A 14,688-nucleotide genomic window follows, 5' to 3' on the forward strand; every position below is an offset into this window, starting at 1 on the left:
GTAGATCTGCTATTTTTCAATAGCTAAATTATAACACAGTGGGCTGTATTTTGCGTGTCTTAAGTACCAGGTCTTATTCCCTAACTTGAGTAAACTAAAGACCTGTAGGCGTGATCAATGCCATTTGGCTATTCTGAGTGGCCAAAGAGCATTGACCACGCCTCCAGGTCTTTAGTTTACTCAAGTTATGGAATAAGACCTGATACTTAAGACACGCAAAATACAGCCCAATGTCTAAAACACCAAAAAGGGGTTCCCGCCCCAAAATGAATGAACCTACTAGCCTACTCTTATGTGTTTCTGTATAGCTGTGGCAGTCCGATTTGTACCAGGTATAATATAATTATAGACAACACGGAATAGTTTACCTCTGGCTCTGACGGCTAATGTGACTCCATCCTTGGGGCCATGATATTTCCCTGTCGGTACGTTTGTTATGAACCTGAACCTGAACACAGAATTATGATCGCTTTCTCTCAGGTCCGCAATGGTCAGGGTCGCGCTGCGGTCCACGTCGTCATATTGGCACTGAACACGGTCCGCATACCGCGAGTCCTCAATCAGATCCTCGGCGGAGGATTCAGTCCACCAGTATCTGCGCGTGACGTTATGAACCTGATCAGGAGGGTACTCGTAGGTGCAGTAGATATGCACCATCGAGCCCCTGCTGAGGCACACGCGCTCGGAGTTGCAGGTTACTCCCCAGCCATGTTGACCCTGTGTCACTGTAACATATAGAGAACATAATCATAATGACTGGAAGTTATTATGAGGACAGGAGATGTTTCTTTGCTGGCTATAGAGGCCATAACATTCTTTAGTCAATGAGACAAACAGGATCTTAGTACCAATCTGGTGTTGGATTATGAGGCCTTGAACATAGAACAAAATGTTGACCTATATATACAGCATTGTCACCATTATACTTACAGTATACGCGAAGACCCCACACACCACTCTCTAACACTCTTAGGTATAGATTAATTTCTATTAATTAACACTTTCCGTCCATGACCGACTGCGACACTTTAATTACAAAAACAGTAATACGAGAAAAATAAATGAATGCATTTTTAATCACGCTTAGTTTTTGCTCCACAGAACCTTTTTTTACTGGACGAATTTCAGGCGTAGCGAATACCGATCATACTGTATGTATAGCCTACATGTATTCAATCAGACGATATCAGACCGCTTTGCTTGGCCCAGTGGATGGGACATTTAAATTAAACGTAAACAAAACTCAGTCATTAATTCGTAATTAGTTTTCTTTTAATCGAATCCCAGCCCTAAATACAAGTGAATATTATATTTGATCTTGTGGCATACTGGCATCTACATACAGTATCACTCAGCACATTACCCCCCCCCCCCCCTAACTATATACTAGTTTTTATTATTATTATTATTATACAGTCTAGCAGCGTCTATATACAGTCTAGCACCGTCTATATACAGTCTAGCACCGTCTATATACAGTCTAGCACCGTCTATATACAGTCTAGCAGCGTCTATATACAGTCTAGCAGCGTTACAGTCTAGCGGCGTCTATATACAGTCTAGCGGCGTCTATATACAGTCTAGCGGCGTCTATATACAGTCTAGCGGCGTCTATATACAGTCTAGCGGCGTCTATATACAGTCTAGCGGCGTCTATATACAGTCTAGCGGCGTCTATATACAGTCTAGCGGCGTCTATATACAGTCTAGCGGCGTCTATATACAGTCTAGCGGCGTCTATATACAGTCTAGCACCGTCTATATACAGTCTAGCGGCGTCTATATACAGTCTAGCGGTGTCTATATACAGTCTAGCGGCGTCTATATACAGTCTAGCGGCGTCTATATACAGTCTAGCAGCGTCTAGCAGCGTCTATATACAGTCTAGCGGCGTCTATATACAGTCTAGCAGCGTCTAGCAGCGTCTATATACAGTCTAGCGGCGTCTATATACAGTCTAGCGGCGTCTATATACAGTCTAGCGGCGTCTATATACAGTCTAGCGGCGTCTATATACAGTCTAGCGGCGTCTATATACAGTCTAGCGGCGTCTATATACAGTCTAGCACCGTCTATATACAGTCTAGCGGCGTCTATATACAGTCTAGCGGCGTCTATATACAGTCTAGCGGCGTCTATATACAGTCTAGCGGCGTCTATATACAGTCTAGCGGCGTCTATATACAGTCTAGCGGTGTGCGTGCGTGCGTGCATGCGTGCGTGTCTGTGTGTGTCTCTCACCATGTGGCTGCCGTCGGTCCACCGGAAGTCGTTGTCAAACATCTTATCGTTGAGGCCGATCCACTGGTAGTCCTGCCCCAGACCTAGTGCCAGCCAAACACAACACTTTACACTGGGCCCTTTTTAGGACTTTTCACTCTCACAAATGAGAGAGAGAGAGAGAGAGTAGCATTTTCTACAGTACACATGAATCATTCTTCCTGAGATAACATGACCGTGTTTCCCATATTCAGGAGTTTGTACCGTTATAACTATTATAATCGTCTCTGTCGAGTGGACATGTCCGAAAACGTTTCGTGGGACTCAAATTCAAAAGTATGGCAGATGGACAAGGTCAAAACGTGTTGCTTCATTGACGCGTTTCGAGATTTTGGATCTGCTACTTTTAACCCCTTTTGGTGTTTTAAACATTGTGTTATACGAGCTACGAGCTTGTAGGTCTGCTGCTTTTGAAAAATCATAAGAATGCGGCGCAAATCTTTGTATATATATTCTTTCAAAGTGAATGTTTTTTAACTCTAAAAGTCTAAATGGGTTAATGCTTTCGCGTGAAGCCATAGCATGATCAAGGAGGGAGTTCATTTACAAAAGAACATGATGACTATTTATTTTTATTCTTTTGATGGTAAACAATAAACATGCTGGCGGGCAGTCTTTTTGACCCGAAGACAACGCATGCAAAGGTTTAAAGAGCAACTGTTTGTGGGGCTGATATGGTTCCCGTTTCGCATTTGAGTAAATGGTGCGCTGTGACTGGCCAGTCGCTGTGATTGACAGCCTACACCTAAACCTAACCCTAACCTTAACCTCAGTAAAACTATACCTAAACCTAACCCTAACCTTAACCTCAGTAAAACTATACCTAACCCTAACCTCAGTAAAACTATGCCTAAACCTAACCCTAACCTCAGTAAAACTATACCTAATCCTAACCCTAACCCTAACCTTAACCTCAGTAAAACTATACCTAAACCGAACCCTAACCCTAACCTTAACCTCAGTAAAACTATACCTAAACCTAACCCTAACCCTAACCTCAGTAAAACTATACCTAAACCTAACCCTAACCCTAGTAAAACTATACCTAAACCTAACCTCAGTAAAACTATACCTAAACATAACCCTAACCCTAACCTCAGTAAAACTATACCTAAACCTAACCCTAACCTCAGTAAAACTATACCTAAACATAACCCTAACCCTAACCTCAGTAAAACTATACCTAAACCTAACCCTAACCCTAACCTTAACCTAAGTAAAACTATACCTAAACCTAACCCTAACCTCAGTAAAACTATACCTAAACCTAACCCTAACCCTAGTAAAACTATACCTAAACCTAACCCTAACCTCAGTAAACCTATACCTAAACATAACCCTAACCCTAACCTCAGTAAAACTATACCTAAACCTAACCCTAACCTCAGTAAAACTATACCTAAACATAACCCTAACCTCAGTAAAACTATACCTAAACCTAACCCTAACCCTAACCTCAGTAAAACTATACCTAAACCTAACCCTAACCCTAACCTCAGTAAAACTATACCTAAACCTAACCCTAACCTCAGTAAAACTATACCTAAACCTAACCCTAACCTCAGTAAAACTATACCTAAACCTAACCCTAACCTCAGTAAAACTATACCTAAACCTAACCCTAACCCTAACCTCAGTAAAACTATACCTAACCCTAACCCTAACCTCAGTAAAACTATACCTAAACATAACCCTAACCTCAGTAAAACTATACCTAAACCTAACCCTAACCCTAACCTCAGTAAAACTATACCTAAACATAACCCTAACCCTAACCTCAGTAAAACTATACCTAAACATAACCCTAACCCTAACCTCAGTAAAACTATACCTAACCCTAACCTCAGTAAAACTATACCTAAACATAACCCTAACCTCAGTAAAACTATACCTAAACCTAACCCTAACCCTAACCCTAACCCTAACCCTAACCCTAAACTATACCTAAACCTAACCCTAACCTCAGTAAAACTATACCTAAACCTAACCCTAACCCTAACCTCAGTAAAACTATACCTAAACCTAACCCTAACCCTAACCTCAGTAAAACTATACCTAAACCTAACCCTAACCCTAACCTCAGTAAAACTATACCTAAACCTAACCCTAACCTCAGTAAAACTATACCTAAACCTAACCCTAACCTCAGTAAAACTATACCTAAACCTAACCCTAACCCTAACCTCAGTAAAACTATACCTAAACCTAACCCTAACCTCAGTAAAACTATACCTAAACCTAACCCTAACCCTAACCTCAGTAAAACTATACCTAAACCTAACCCTAACCCTAACCTCAGTAAAACTATACCTAAACCTAACCCTAACCCTAACTTCAGTAAAACTATACCTAACCCTAACCCTAACCTCAGTAAAACTATACCTAAACATAACCCTAACCTCAGTAAAACTATACCTAACCCTAACCTCAGTAAAACTATGCCTAAACCTAACCCTAACCCTAACCTCAGTAAAACTATACCTAAACCTAACCCTAACCCTAACCTTAACCTTAACCTCAGTAAAACTATACCTAAACCTAACCCTAACCCTAACCTCAGTAAAACTATACCTAAACCTAACCCTAACCCTAACCTCAGTAAAACTATACCTAAACCTAACCCTAACCCTAACCTCAGTAAAACTATACCTAACCCTAACCTCAGTAAAACTATACCTAAACATAACCCTAACCCTAACCTCAGTAAAACTATACCTAAACCTAACCCTAACCCTAACCTTAACCTCAGTAAAACTATACCTAAACCTAACCCTAACCCTAACCTCAGTAAAACTATACCTAAACCTAACCCTAACCCTAACCTCAGTAAAACTATACCTAAACCTAACCCTAACCTCAGTAAAACTATACCTAAACCTAAACCTAACCCTAACCTCAGTAAAACTATACCTAAACATAACCCTAACCCTAACCTCAGTAAAACTATACCTAAACCTAACCCTAACCTTAACCTCAGTAAAACTATACCTAAACCTAACCCTAACCCTAACCTCAGTAAAACTATACCTAAACCTAACCCTAACCCTAACCTCAGTAAAACTATACCTAAACCTAACCCTAACCTCAGTAAAACTATACCTAAACCTAACCCTAACCCTAACCTCAGTAAAACTATACCTAGACCTAACCTTAACCCTAACCTCAGTAAAAATATACCTAAACCTAACCCTAACCTCAGTAAAACTATACCTAACCCTAACCTCAGTAAAAAATATACCTAAACCTAACCCTAACCTCAGTAAAACTATACCTAACCCTAACCTCAGTAAAACTATACCTAAACCTAACCTCAGTAAAACTATACCTAAACCTAACCTCAGTCAAACTAACGCAGTGGCTGGGGGGCGTTTCCAAGAACCCGAATGCGAAACGGATACCATATTAGCGTGTGGGACGTACGGTTGACGTAGTGTTGCTCCTAACCCTAACAACACAGCCAGTGATGGGTTTATGACAGTGGTTTTCAACCCTTTTCATTTCAAGGCCCATTATTTATTTGGCATTTGAGCCACTGGCCACCATTTGATGAGATTTAACCTCTCAGACCCTAATCTAAAGAATAGTCCTGAAAGCCACCCCTATAGAGCGTCGCAGTCCCTCCCCCTTTCAGAACAACGAGTGGCCCAGGAAATGAATCCCAATGCATTTTTCCCATAGGCATTTCTTAAATTATTTTTTTAAAGACCTTTTCAGCGTCGTACGAAGCCAACTCTTGTCGTGACAAATCATGCCAACACACACAATATTTTGGACCAAACAAATAATTACAAAGAAGAAAAACAACAAAAAATGTTTTTTCTAATTCTTTGTTTGGCCCGAAAAATTGTGTTTGTTGTCATGATTTGTCACGACAAGAGTTGGCTTCGTACGACGCTTAAAAGGTCTTTAAATAAATAATGTAAGAAATGGTGCACTGCTCCTCCCGGTGTATAGGGGAGGGCTGTCTTACAGAGACAACATGTAGACAACATGCAGCAAAGGTTGCCATGAAGTTCATGATACGGTACTCAAACACGCAACACGCTGTCAGGCCACCACTAGGCCAGCGGGCGCCACCCGGTCTCGGTCATCTTACCAGTTGGTGTAAAGGCTGGTGATGGTGGGTTCTCCATGGCTGTCTAGGTGCTGGGTCTGCTGCAGCAGCACGTTGTTGAACACGCGGGTAATGTCAATAGTGACATAGTTCTCTATGGACTGTAAGACGGTCATGTAGGCCCTGACGCTGGTCAGTAGCTCGCTGGGCTTGGCTATCTCCTGAGTAGCCTGGTTGTACATGGTCATCCCCACAATAGACCTGACACATACACATGAAACAGTTTAGCTTTCCATGTGAATAAAAGGTAACAAGATGAACACAGACAAAGGTTTACTTTATGTTTGCACGTGTTTTGACAACTGTAGCTAAATTAGAACATTTCGCTAGACAATAACGTTAAGATAAATATTAATAAATACATACATAATGTAATTTGTATCCACTGATGACAAATCATAATTCATTATCTACATACATGATACATGCATCAACATTTGAGGACAACAGCAATATTTTTTTTGGGGATCATTTACAGCAGGCTTTAGAGGTCGCAGTGTAACATTGAGCAATCAAACACATGAGAGTATTTGCAGTGTGTACATGTATTTACTTGGTAAATCTGATCTCTAGATGTGAGGTGAGGTATTCTCGCGGTGTGAAGGTGTGTTCCCACACCACCATGTTGGGAACGTAGTTGATGGAGAAACACAGCTCAGACAGGGCTGTGTGCAACTTGTCCAGACTGAAAGAAGACAACAACAAAGTATACGTTTCAAACACTTTGCTGTCTGTACGAGAACACACAAGGCTGTGAAGTCAGGTTATTATTGTGACCCGTTTAACCCCTGGCTCTACAATAACAGAAATACACACACAGTACATTGAAAACAAACCTTTCGCATTTCGTTTTAAATGACAAGAATTTCAACATTTTGGTGTTAGCATTATGTTATGCTTTAGCTATTGAAAAGACAAGCTAAAAAAAAAACAAGCTCAAAGCTATGAGCTTGAAGGTCTGCTATTTTTTGAAAAATCGAACAACGACTGACATAGAAACATAGCTTTTTCAGAAAACTGTCAGGATGTAGAAGACATTTTTAGAATCTGATCTCAGGTCAAAATGGGTTAAGGATTTACAATACTTATTGAATAATAATGTTCTAGTGTGTGTGTGTGTGTGTGTGTGTGTGTGTGTGTGTGTGTGTGTGTGTGTGTGTGTGTGTGTGTGTGTGTGTGTGTGTCAGAGATAACTCACTTGGTGACCAGTAATCTATTTTTCCTCATGCTCTCAACTCCAGGCTTTTCTCGCTCCGGCTCTCCTTTCTTCCCTGTAGCTTTCTTACTCTTCTTGTTGACGGCCTGGCTGATGGTCTTGGCACAGTGCTTAGGAAGCAGCTGGAGACAAAACAAGTATAGTAGTAGTAATATTGCATGTATATATTAAATTCATCCAAATGTTGCTACAAGACAACAAAACCATTGGACACATCTGGTAGGATGGTTGCTAATGCTAATATCTTGTAATAGCATAGGCCTAGTGTTGGCTGTCTTAAACCAGTTAGTTAATTAATTAAGCAATATTACACGAGAGGGTGTTCTTTATATTCATTAATGCACTCGGAACTCTCCTGCAGCATCGCAGGCATGCATTAATGACGATGAAGAACACCCTCTCGTGTAATATTGCAATTATACAACAATCATACGAGCTTGTAGATCTGCTATTTTTGAACAGTCGAAGAACGACTGACATAGAAACATAGCTTTTTCAGAAAACTGTCAGGATGTAGAAGACTTTTTTTTTTAATCTGATCTCAGGTCAAAATGGGTTTATGGTAGATCACTTTGTCATTAGCAGAACGGAAATATGAACAACATACTTGGCAACAAAGAATTGATACTGCGTTATATTAAAATTGTCTCATTCGTGTCGTCCCATTGACCAAAAATAGGCGTTGTAGTGTGCGTGTACAGTACGTACCTGGTCACTGAGAGTACATTGTTCCGTGCAAATGTCAGTGATGAGATTTCTGGCCTGTTTGGCCATTTCATCCAGGAACATGTTGCACAGCGACAGGCTGCGATCCCCTATGTGGTGGCGCTAGAAGACACACACATAAACACACAATGTGGGCTGTTCTATGGCTACAATTATACTTGTCATTTCTATGCGGACACAAACTGCAACACAGTATGTTCTGCTAAAAACACAACACATTAGCTGGGACTATGGGTGTTTTTTTCTTTTGGGTGTGTGTGTGTGTGTGTGTGTGTGTGTGTGTGTGTGTGTGTGTGTGTGTGTGTTACCTCCTCGGGGCACAGTTCATGTGTGCAGGACATGAAGTGTGTACACAGCAGAGGGAAGCAGATGGAGTGTCTGCTCTGAGATGGTAGCTCCAAACACTGTTGAAACATCTTCTCAAATGCACGGCTGTAGAAACTGCACACACAAAAATATATTATTTATTTTGTGTAAATGTGTTAATGTATAAGAAGTGTGTGTGTGTGTGTGTGTGCGTGTGCGTGTGCGTGTGCGTGTGCGTGTGCGTGTGCGTGTGCGTGTGCGCGTGCGCGTGCGCGTGTGCGTGTGTGTGCGTGTCTCTCACCAGAATATGGAGAGGTCAGAGGTCTCCACTAGCATCTCCACCAGTGAGTCCACCATCTTGGTGTGAAAGATGATGGTGTTCATCATCTTCCCCAGCTCCCTGTGGTCGGCTATACCCAGACTGGCCTTAGAAACACTGGTATACGCCTAGAGGAGACATGGTGGGAGGGAATAAAGAACAGAAAGATGGAATAGAAGGGAACGAACCAAATGAACAGGGAAAGAAAGGCAGGTTGGATGGAAACGAAGAGGGAATGAGGAAAAGGAAAACAGGAAGTAGGGATGAACCGAAATGCAAAGAAAGTGGCAATAAGTCTGAGGAATCAGAAACAAGAGAACGACAAACGGAACACTATAGCATCATTGTGTATTGTATTGTATTGACATTAGACACCAGCGAATGGCGGATTTAGCCGGTTAACCGCAGTTTGGGTCAAAAGAATATATTATTAATTAATATCGGATAAACCGCGGGTGAAATAATGCTGGAAATAAATGAATGGCATCCATCTATAGGTTTTATAACTTTTAAAACGGAAATAAACTAATGACATCTATCTATAGGCTTATAATATAGTTTTTTTTTTAAAGGCACCAAATCTCGGCGTGCGTGCGTTAGTAGTATTTTTCCTTGAACTTGTAGATTGGCTATATCCCTGCAGCGGATTTCGGGTGGTTGCGGATATATAAATTGGATTAAGTCATTTATGCGGTGGGATAACAGGCGGATTATAAATATGCACACTCGGATTCGGGTGACAAAAAAGCTCATCCGCTGATCTCTGATTGACATGATCATGAATTGACATTGAATTTGAAAAAAAGGACACATTTACACAAAATATGTTTGACAATATAAACGCATAATATCCAGCTTGCCCAGAGACATCTTGAAAATATAGCAAATTCGTTCGATACAATTTGTTCCTGAATAACATGTAGTTGGTATCAAGTTCAACTGTGTGTGTGTGTGTGTGTGTGTGTGTGTGTGTGTGTGTGTGTGTGTGTGTGTGTGTGTGTGTGTGTGTGTGTGTGTGTGTGTGTGTGTGTGTGTGTACCTGCAATCTGAACCAGTCCAGTCTCATGCCTCTGAAGTCAAACACATCTCCATCCTCCACTATAAGGAACAAGCATGTGCAAAATTACCACAACACTGTGTTTGATGTTATTTTTAAAACAATATTCACACACATCACATCATCCTTCAATAATTATATTCCACAACACTGAGCTGACATGGACATAAGCATTTAATCTTTGATGTTTACTGTCTGCTGGCGTTTGGCTTATGAATGTTATTCTGTTGTACCAGGTTTTTCTTTTCCTTTTAGATTTTTTTGAGAGAGAGAAACCATGAAACAGTTTTTGGCATAATATAAACACAGTACATTCCAGTATTAACCCATTTTGCGCGGGAACCCCTTTTATGTTATACAAGATCTACAAGCTCACGCCGAGTGGCGCTCTACGAGCTTGTAGGTCTGCTATTTCTTTTAAATGGTGAAAATGTGCCTCACATCATTGAATATATATTGTTACAGAGTGAACATTTTAACTAAATTATTTGCTTCTGTGTTGGGGTCCCTGGAACAACATATTTTCATATTGGGGTCCTTTCCTTGACATGAAATATTGAGCACAACTGAAACAGAAACATTTCAGAAAGCCGTCAGGATTTTGAAGACTTTTTTTTTAATTTCGACCTCAGGCCTAAATGGGTTAATTGAACTGAAAGACTGTATAAAGAAAGAATGACCTGTTGCAATTGTACACTCTCAGGGTTAAATGATCATACATGATTACCTCAAACCATGATTTACAGTACAGTAGTTTATGTTTACCTTGTTTGACGCTGAGAGAGGTCATCGTGTTGACGAAGGAAGACATGATGATTGATTCATCTTCTGGACACACAGAGAGGTTCTAGCATAGAAAAAACAAGTTCCATTCTTACGGTGATTAATGTTATCGATGCATGTTCCTTTAGCCATTATTCATCATTGTCATACAAATAAATATTAGGAATATGAAACCATGGGTGGTAGGGGTAGTTTCAGTAACCCCCTTCCCCCCGTTAATTAAGATTGTCCCACTGACATTTTCAATGCTTGTGTGTGTGTGTGTGTGTGTGTGTGTGTGTGTGTGTGTGTGTGCGTGTGTGTGTGTGTGTGTGTGTGTGTACCTGCACCAGTTCGTTGAGCACCACAGCATCGAAACCAGATAGATACTGAACGTAGTACCTCTGCATGACTGGACCATACTTCCTCACATGGGCCCTCAGCTCCTCCATGTAGAAGATCAACTCTGCTATGTGTCTGTAACACACACACACACACACACACACACACACACACACACACACACACACACACTTAACAAGAAATTCTTGAACACAAACAATAGTGGATGCGCAAACTTGGAAAACTCTACAACAAGTGCTTCAGGATACAGATCACGGGCATCGCCTTCTCCATATATGGCGACTGCCAATTATTGCAGACACTGAACAGAATTTTGCCGATGCCTGATCAGCTCTCAGCTTGGGCATGCCTGCAATCTGCAGGCACCTCACGACTGATTTATGGACATTACCAAGGCTTCCAAATATGAACACAAGTAGTTTACATTTGTAGCCAAGCTGTATAATAGCATCTTTAAGACGCTGGTACTTAAGCACCTTGGTAAGGAATGCCTCGCGATGTACATTCCATTATATACATAGCAACCAAACACACATTACTGTGTGCGATCATGTATCAGTGTGTGTGTATTATTGTGCGTGTGTGTGTGTGTTTGCTTACTTGTCTAAGTCATCTGTACTTTTCTTCTGGATGTTGTCGGCGTGACGAAGGAGCCAGATGATTTCATCACGGGCAAACGATAATGCCATGAACACAAACAGCGCCTGCAGGTGGAGAACACAGAGTAAAAGAGAGAAAGGTCTCTTTTTGAACACCTACTGTACAAAGAAAAAACACACTACTTTGGTATCATTATCTTCATCAGAACATTATAGGGCCAACTCATGCAGGTGTTAAATAGAAAGTAGAAAAGTTCATCTTAAATCATTAGGTTTATAAGAAGACAGAGTCACACTAGTTATCAGAACATAATGTATTCCCTTAATAAACTGTGTGATAACGTATTCTGGCCCCGATTGAAAAGGCATTATCCCAATCCCACAATGCACAACTTGGAGTAAGGGACAAAGCGCTAAAGCATTGCGTGATTTCAAATGCCCAGATTTTGAGCTTGTATAAACTGGGTACCAGTACCAGATCAGGAATCACCATTATTATTATTCGCAGTACTAACGTTGTGGTCCTGTACTTCTGGCTCTCCACAGGAACTCCATAACATAGAATATACAAATATTGCAGCACGACTCTTTAACCCAGGCCTGACGTCGGAATAAATAAAAAACGTTCGCTCTGAAAGAATATATATTCAAAGATTTGTGCCTTACGATTTTTCAAAAATAGCAGACCTAAAATATGATCTGAAGTGGGACGTGTTCCTCAGTCATGTTGCAGGTCCCTTGGTGTGATCCATGGTCAGGCAATGCCCTCTTGATTGTTTATTGTATTACTACACATTATGATACGGTTGATGATGCTGCGTTTGGTCGTCTAAATAATGTAAACTATTTTCAATTTTTTCTTATCTATCTTGTCTGTCCATGAATACGTACTCTGCTGTTGTTGCTTGTGTCTGTATTTTAGGTTGTCTGTTGTATGCGTTTGTAAAAAATCTAAAATAAAGTACTGATCATAAAAATAAGAAAATAGCAGACCTACAAGCTCGTAGTGCGCCACTCGGTGGCACGCTATGAGCTTGTAGATCTGCTATTTTTCAATAGCTAAAGCATAACATAATGCTTAGTTAAAAACACCAAAAGGGGTTCCCACCCCAAGAATGGGTTAAGTTGACATTATATATTACCTTTGGGCCCAGGAGTCCAGGCTGGTCAGCAAGGACGGTAGCCAACTCCTTCAGAGCAGAGCGGAGAAACTTGCGTCTCTCTCTGTGCATGGAGCCTCTGCACATCAAACACATAGATGATGCCCAATGACACATCATTCAATTATATATTCTATCACCTTCGGGACAACATGGTAAGATGAGAGTACCACTGACAGAAGAGGAGAGAAGGCAGGTGGTTGAGCAGGGGAGGAATTAAATATTTTACCTTTACTAGTTCAATAACTGGTCATACTATATATTTTTTTTGTTTTATACTAAAACCTTAAATGGATTTTGGTAGGGTCAGTAATGTCAGCCCATTGACATTGGCCAAAGAAACTGGCCCAGACAGCCAATAAGTGGAATGTTTCTCAATAGCATTTTTTCTTCCATCCCTTTTCTGGGGTGAACACAGATATTATTAGTGTAGCGTGAAAACATCAGGGGGCGTAAAAGCATAAGGTTTAAGTGATTAAAAAGTGAAGGGATGCAGGACTAAAAGAAGTGCAAAAGCATGCAAGATAAAAGGATAGCAGGTTGAGAAAGAGGGAAAGGCGAGAAGAGACAAAGACAAGAGAGAAGGATGTATGGATGGATAGATAGACAGATAGAGGCAGATTAAGAGATGGAGGGCAAAGAGAGATTAGGATACGTACGCATGAGACAGTGCTTGTTCCTTGCATTCTCTTATGTCGTTGATGCGTTTGTTGTATCTGAAACACACAAATTGAAGAGAGGCACTGATTGAAAACCCTGAACCCAGTGTGTGTGTGTGTGTGTGTGTGTGTGTGTGTGTGTGTGTGTGCGTGCGTGCGTGCGTGCGTGCGTGCGTGCGCGCTCGCTCACAAATTGTTTCCATTTTATTATTATCCTGTCTGTGTGTGAACTCCTGCAATTATAGCATTTGTCTACTACTTTTATTTCCTGAGATGGCAACACATACTGTAATGTCCAATTGTTTGTCTTATTGCTTTCTGTATGTCTTTGTCTATTCTTGTTCATGAAAAATTAATACATTTTAAGTTGAAAACAAAAGAAAACCCTAAACTCATGGCATGAAGGTGTTAAAGATTCCAATAAATTATTATTATTATTATACTAATAAAGACAAACAATTGTGTAATTGAGGATGTTAAGCAGAACAGTGACAATATAGAGACATTGAATATGTTATGAGTGTGTAAAAAATTCCTAAATCGGCAAAAGAGTTTTGACATAAAAATCACAAATGCTCAACATTCATAATGTAGCTTGTACACATCAAGTCACCAAATGTACATTATAAATCAGGCATAAATGTGTGTGTAGATGCTTCCTACGCACACGTGTGTGTGTGTGTGTGTGTGTGTGTGTGTGTGTGTGTCTGTGTGTCTGTGTGTGTGTGTGTGTGTGTGTGTGTGTGTGTGTGTGTGCGAGTGTGCACGCGCGCCTACCCTCTGATGTTAACAAACAGGTCCTCAGCTGCTTTGTGAATGTGGAAGACCTCATCTCTAAACAGGCAGAGACACGCGGAACTCTGCAGAGCCAACTTGCCAGTCTCAATAATAACATTCTGTTACATCACCTTTGGTGTCCCTATACATTTCTGTTACCTGTCGTCACCTGCTTCCTGGTCATGTGACTTCAGTAACCAATACACGACAGCTATGTCCCACAAAACTCCCTTCAAAATAAAAGCATTTGGCTCAAAGGAAAACGACTTGTTTCACAATAAGTAACATTGTCATAATAACAATGTCTGTTCACCCAGAATATAGAAAAGTTCAGTAGAAAACGTGTTTGG

General features: G+C 40.7%; 1 protein-coding gene across 1 annotated transcript; it reads right to left on the reverse strand.

Moving 5' to 3' along the window:
* Positions 1-2,241: 2,241 nt before the first annotated feature.
* LOC308312161 (nck-associated protein 1-like) lies at positions 2,242-14,457 on the reverse strand (the record flags this gene model as incomplete). The annotated part of the gene is made up of 14 exons (XM_080794556.1): positions 2,242-2,324; positions 6,377-6,595; positions 6,948-7,079; positions 7,593-7,732; positions 8,319-8,438; positions 8,645-8,777; positions 8,944-9,089; positions 10,001-10,059; positions 10,784-10,865; positions 11,125-11,257; positions 11,744-11,847; positions 12,885-12,981; positions 13,562-13,618; positions 14,339-14,457. Coding segments are annotated over 14 exons (1,581 nt in total), but the record flags the coding sequence as incomplete, so codon positions are not given.
* Positions 14,458-14,688: the final 231 nt, after the last annotated feature.

The sequence above is a fragment of the Protomyctophum bolini genome (assembly GCF_963924005.1).
Source record: "Protomyctophum bolini genome assembly, contig: SCAFFOLD_334, whole genome shotgun sequence".
NCBI lineage: Eukaryota > Metazoa > Chordata > Actinopteri > Myctophiformes > Myctophidae > Protomyctophum > Protomyctophum bolini.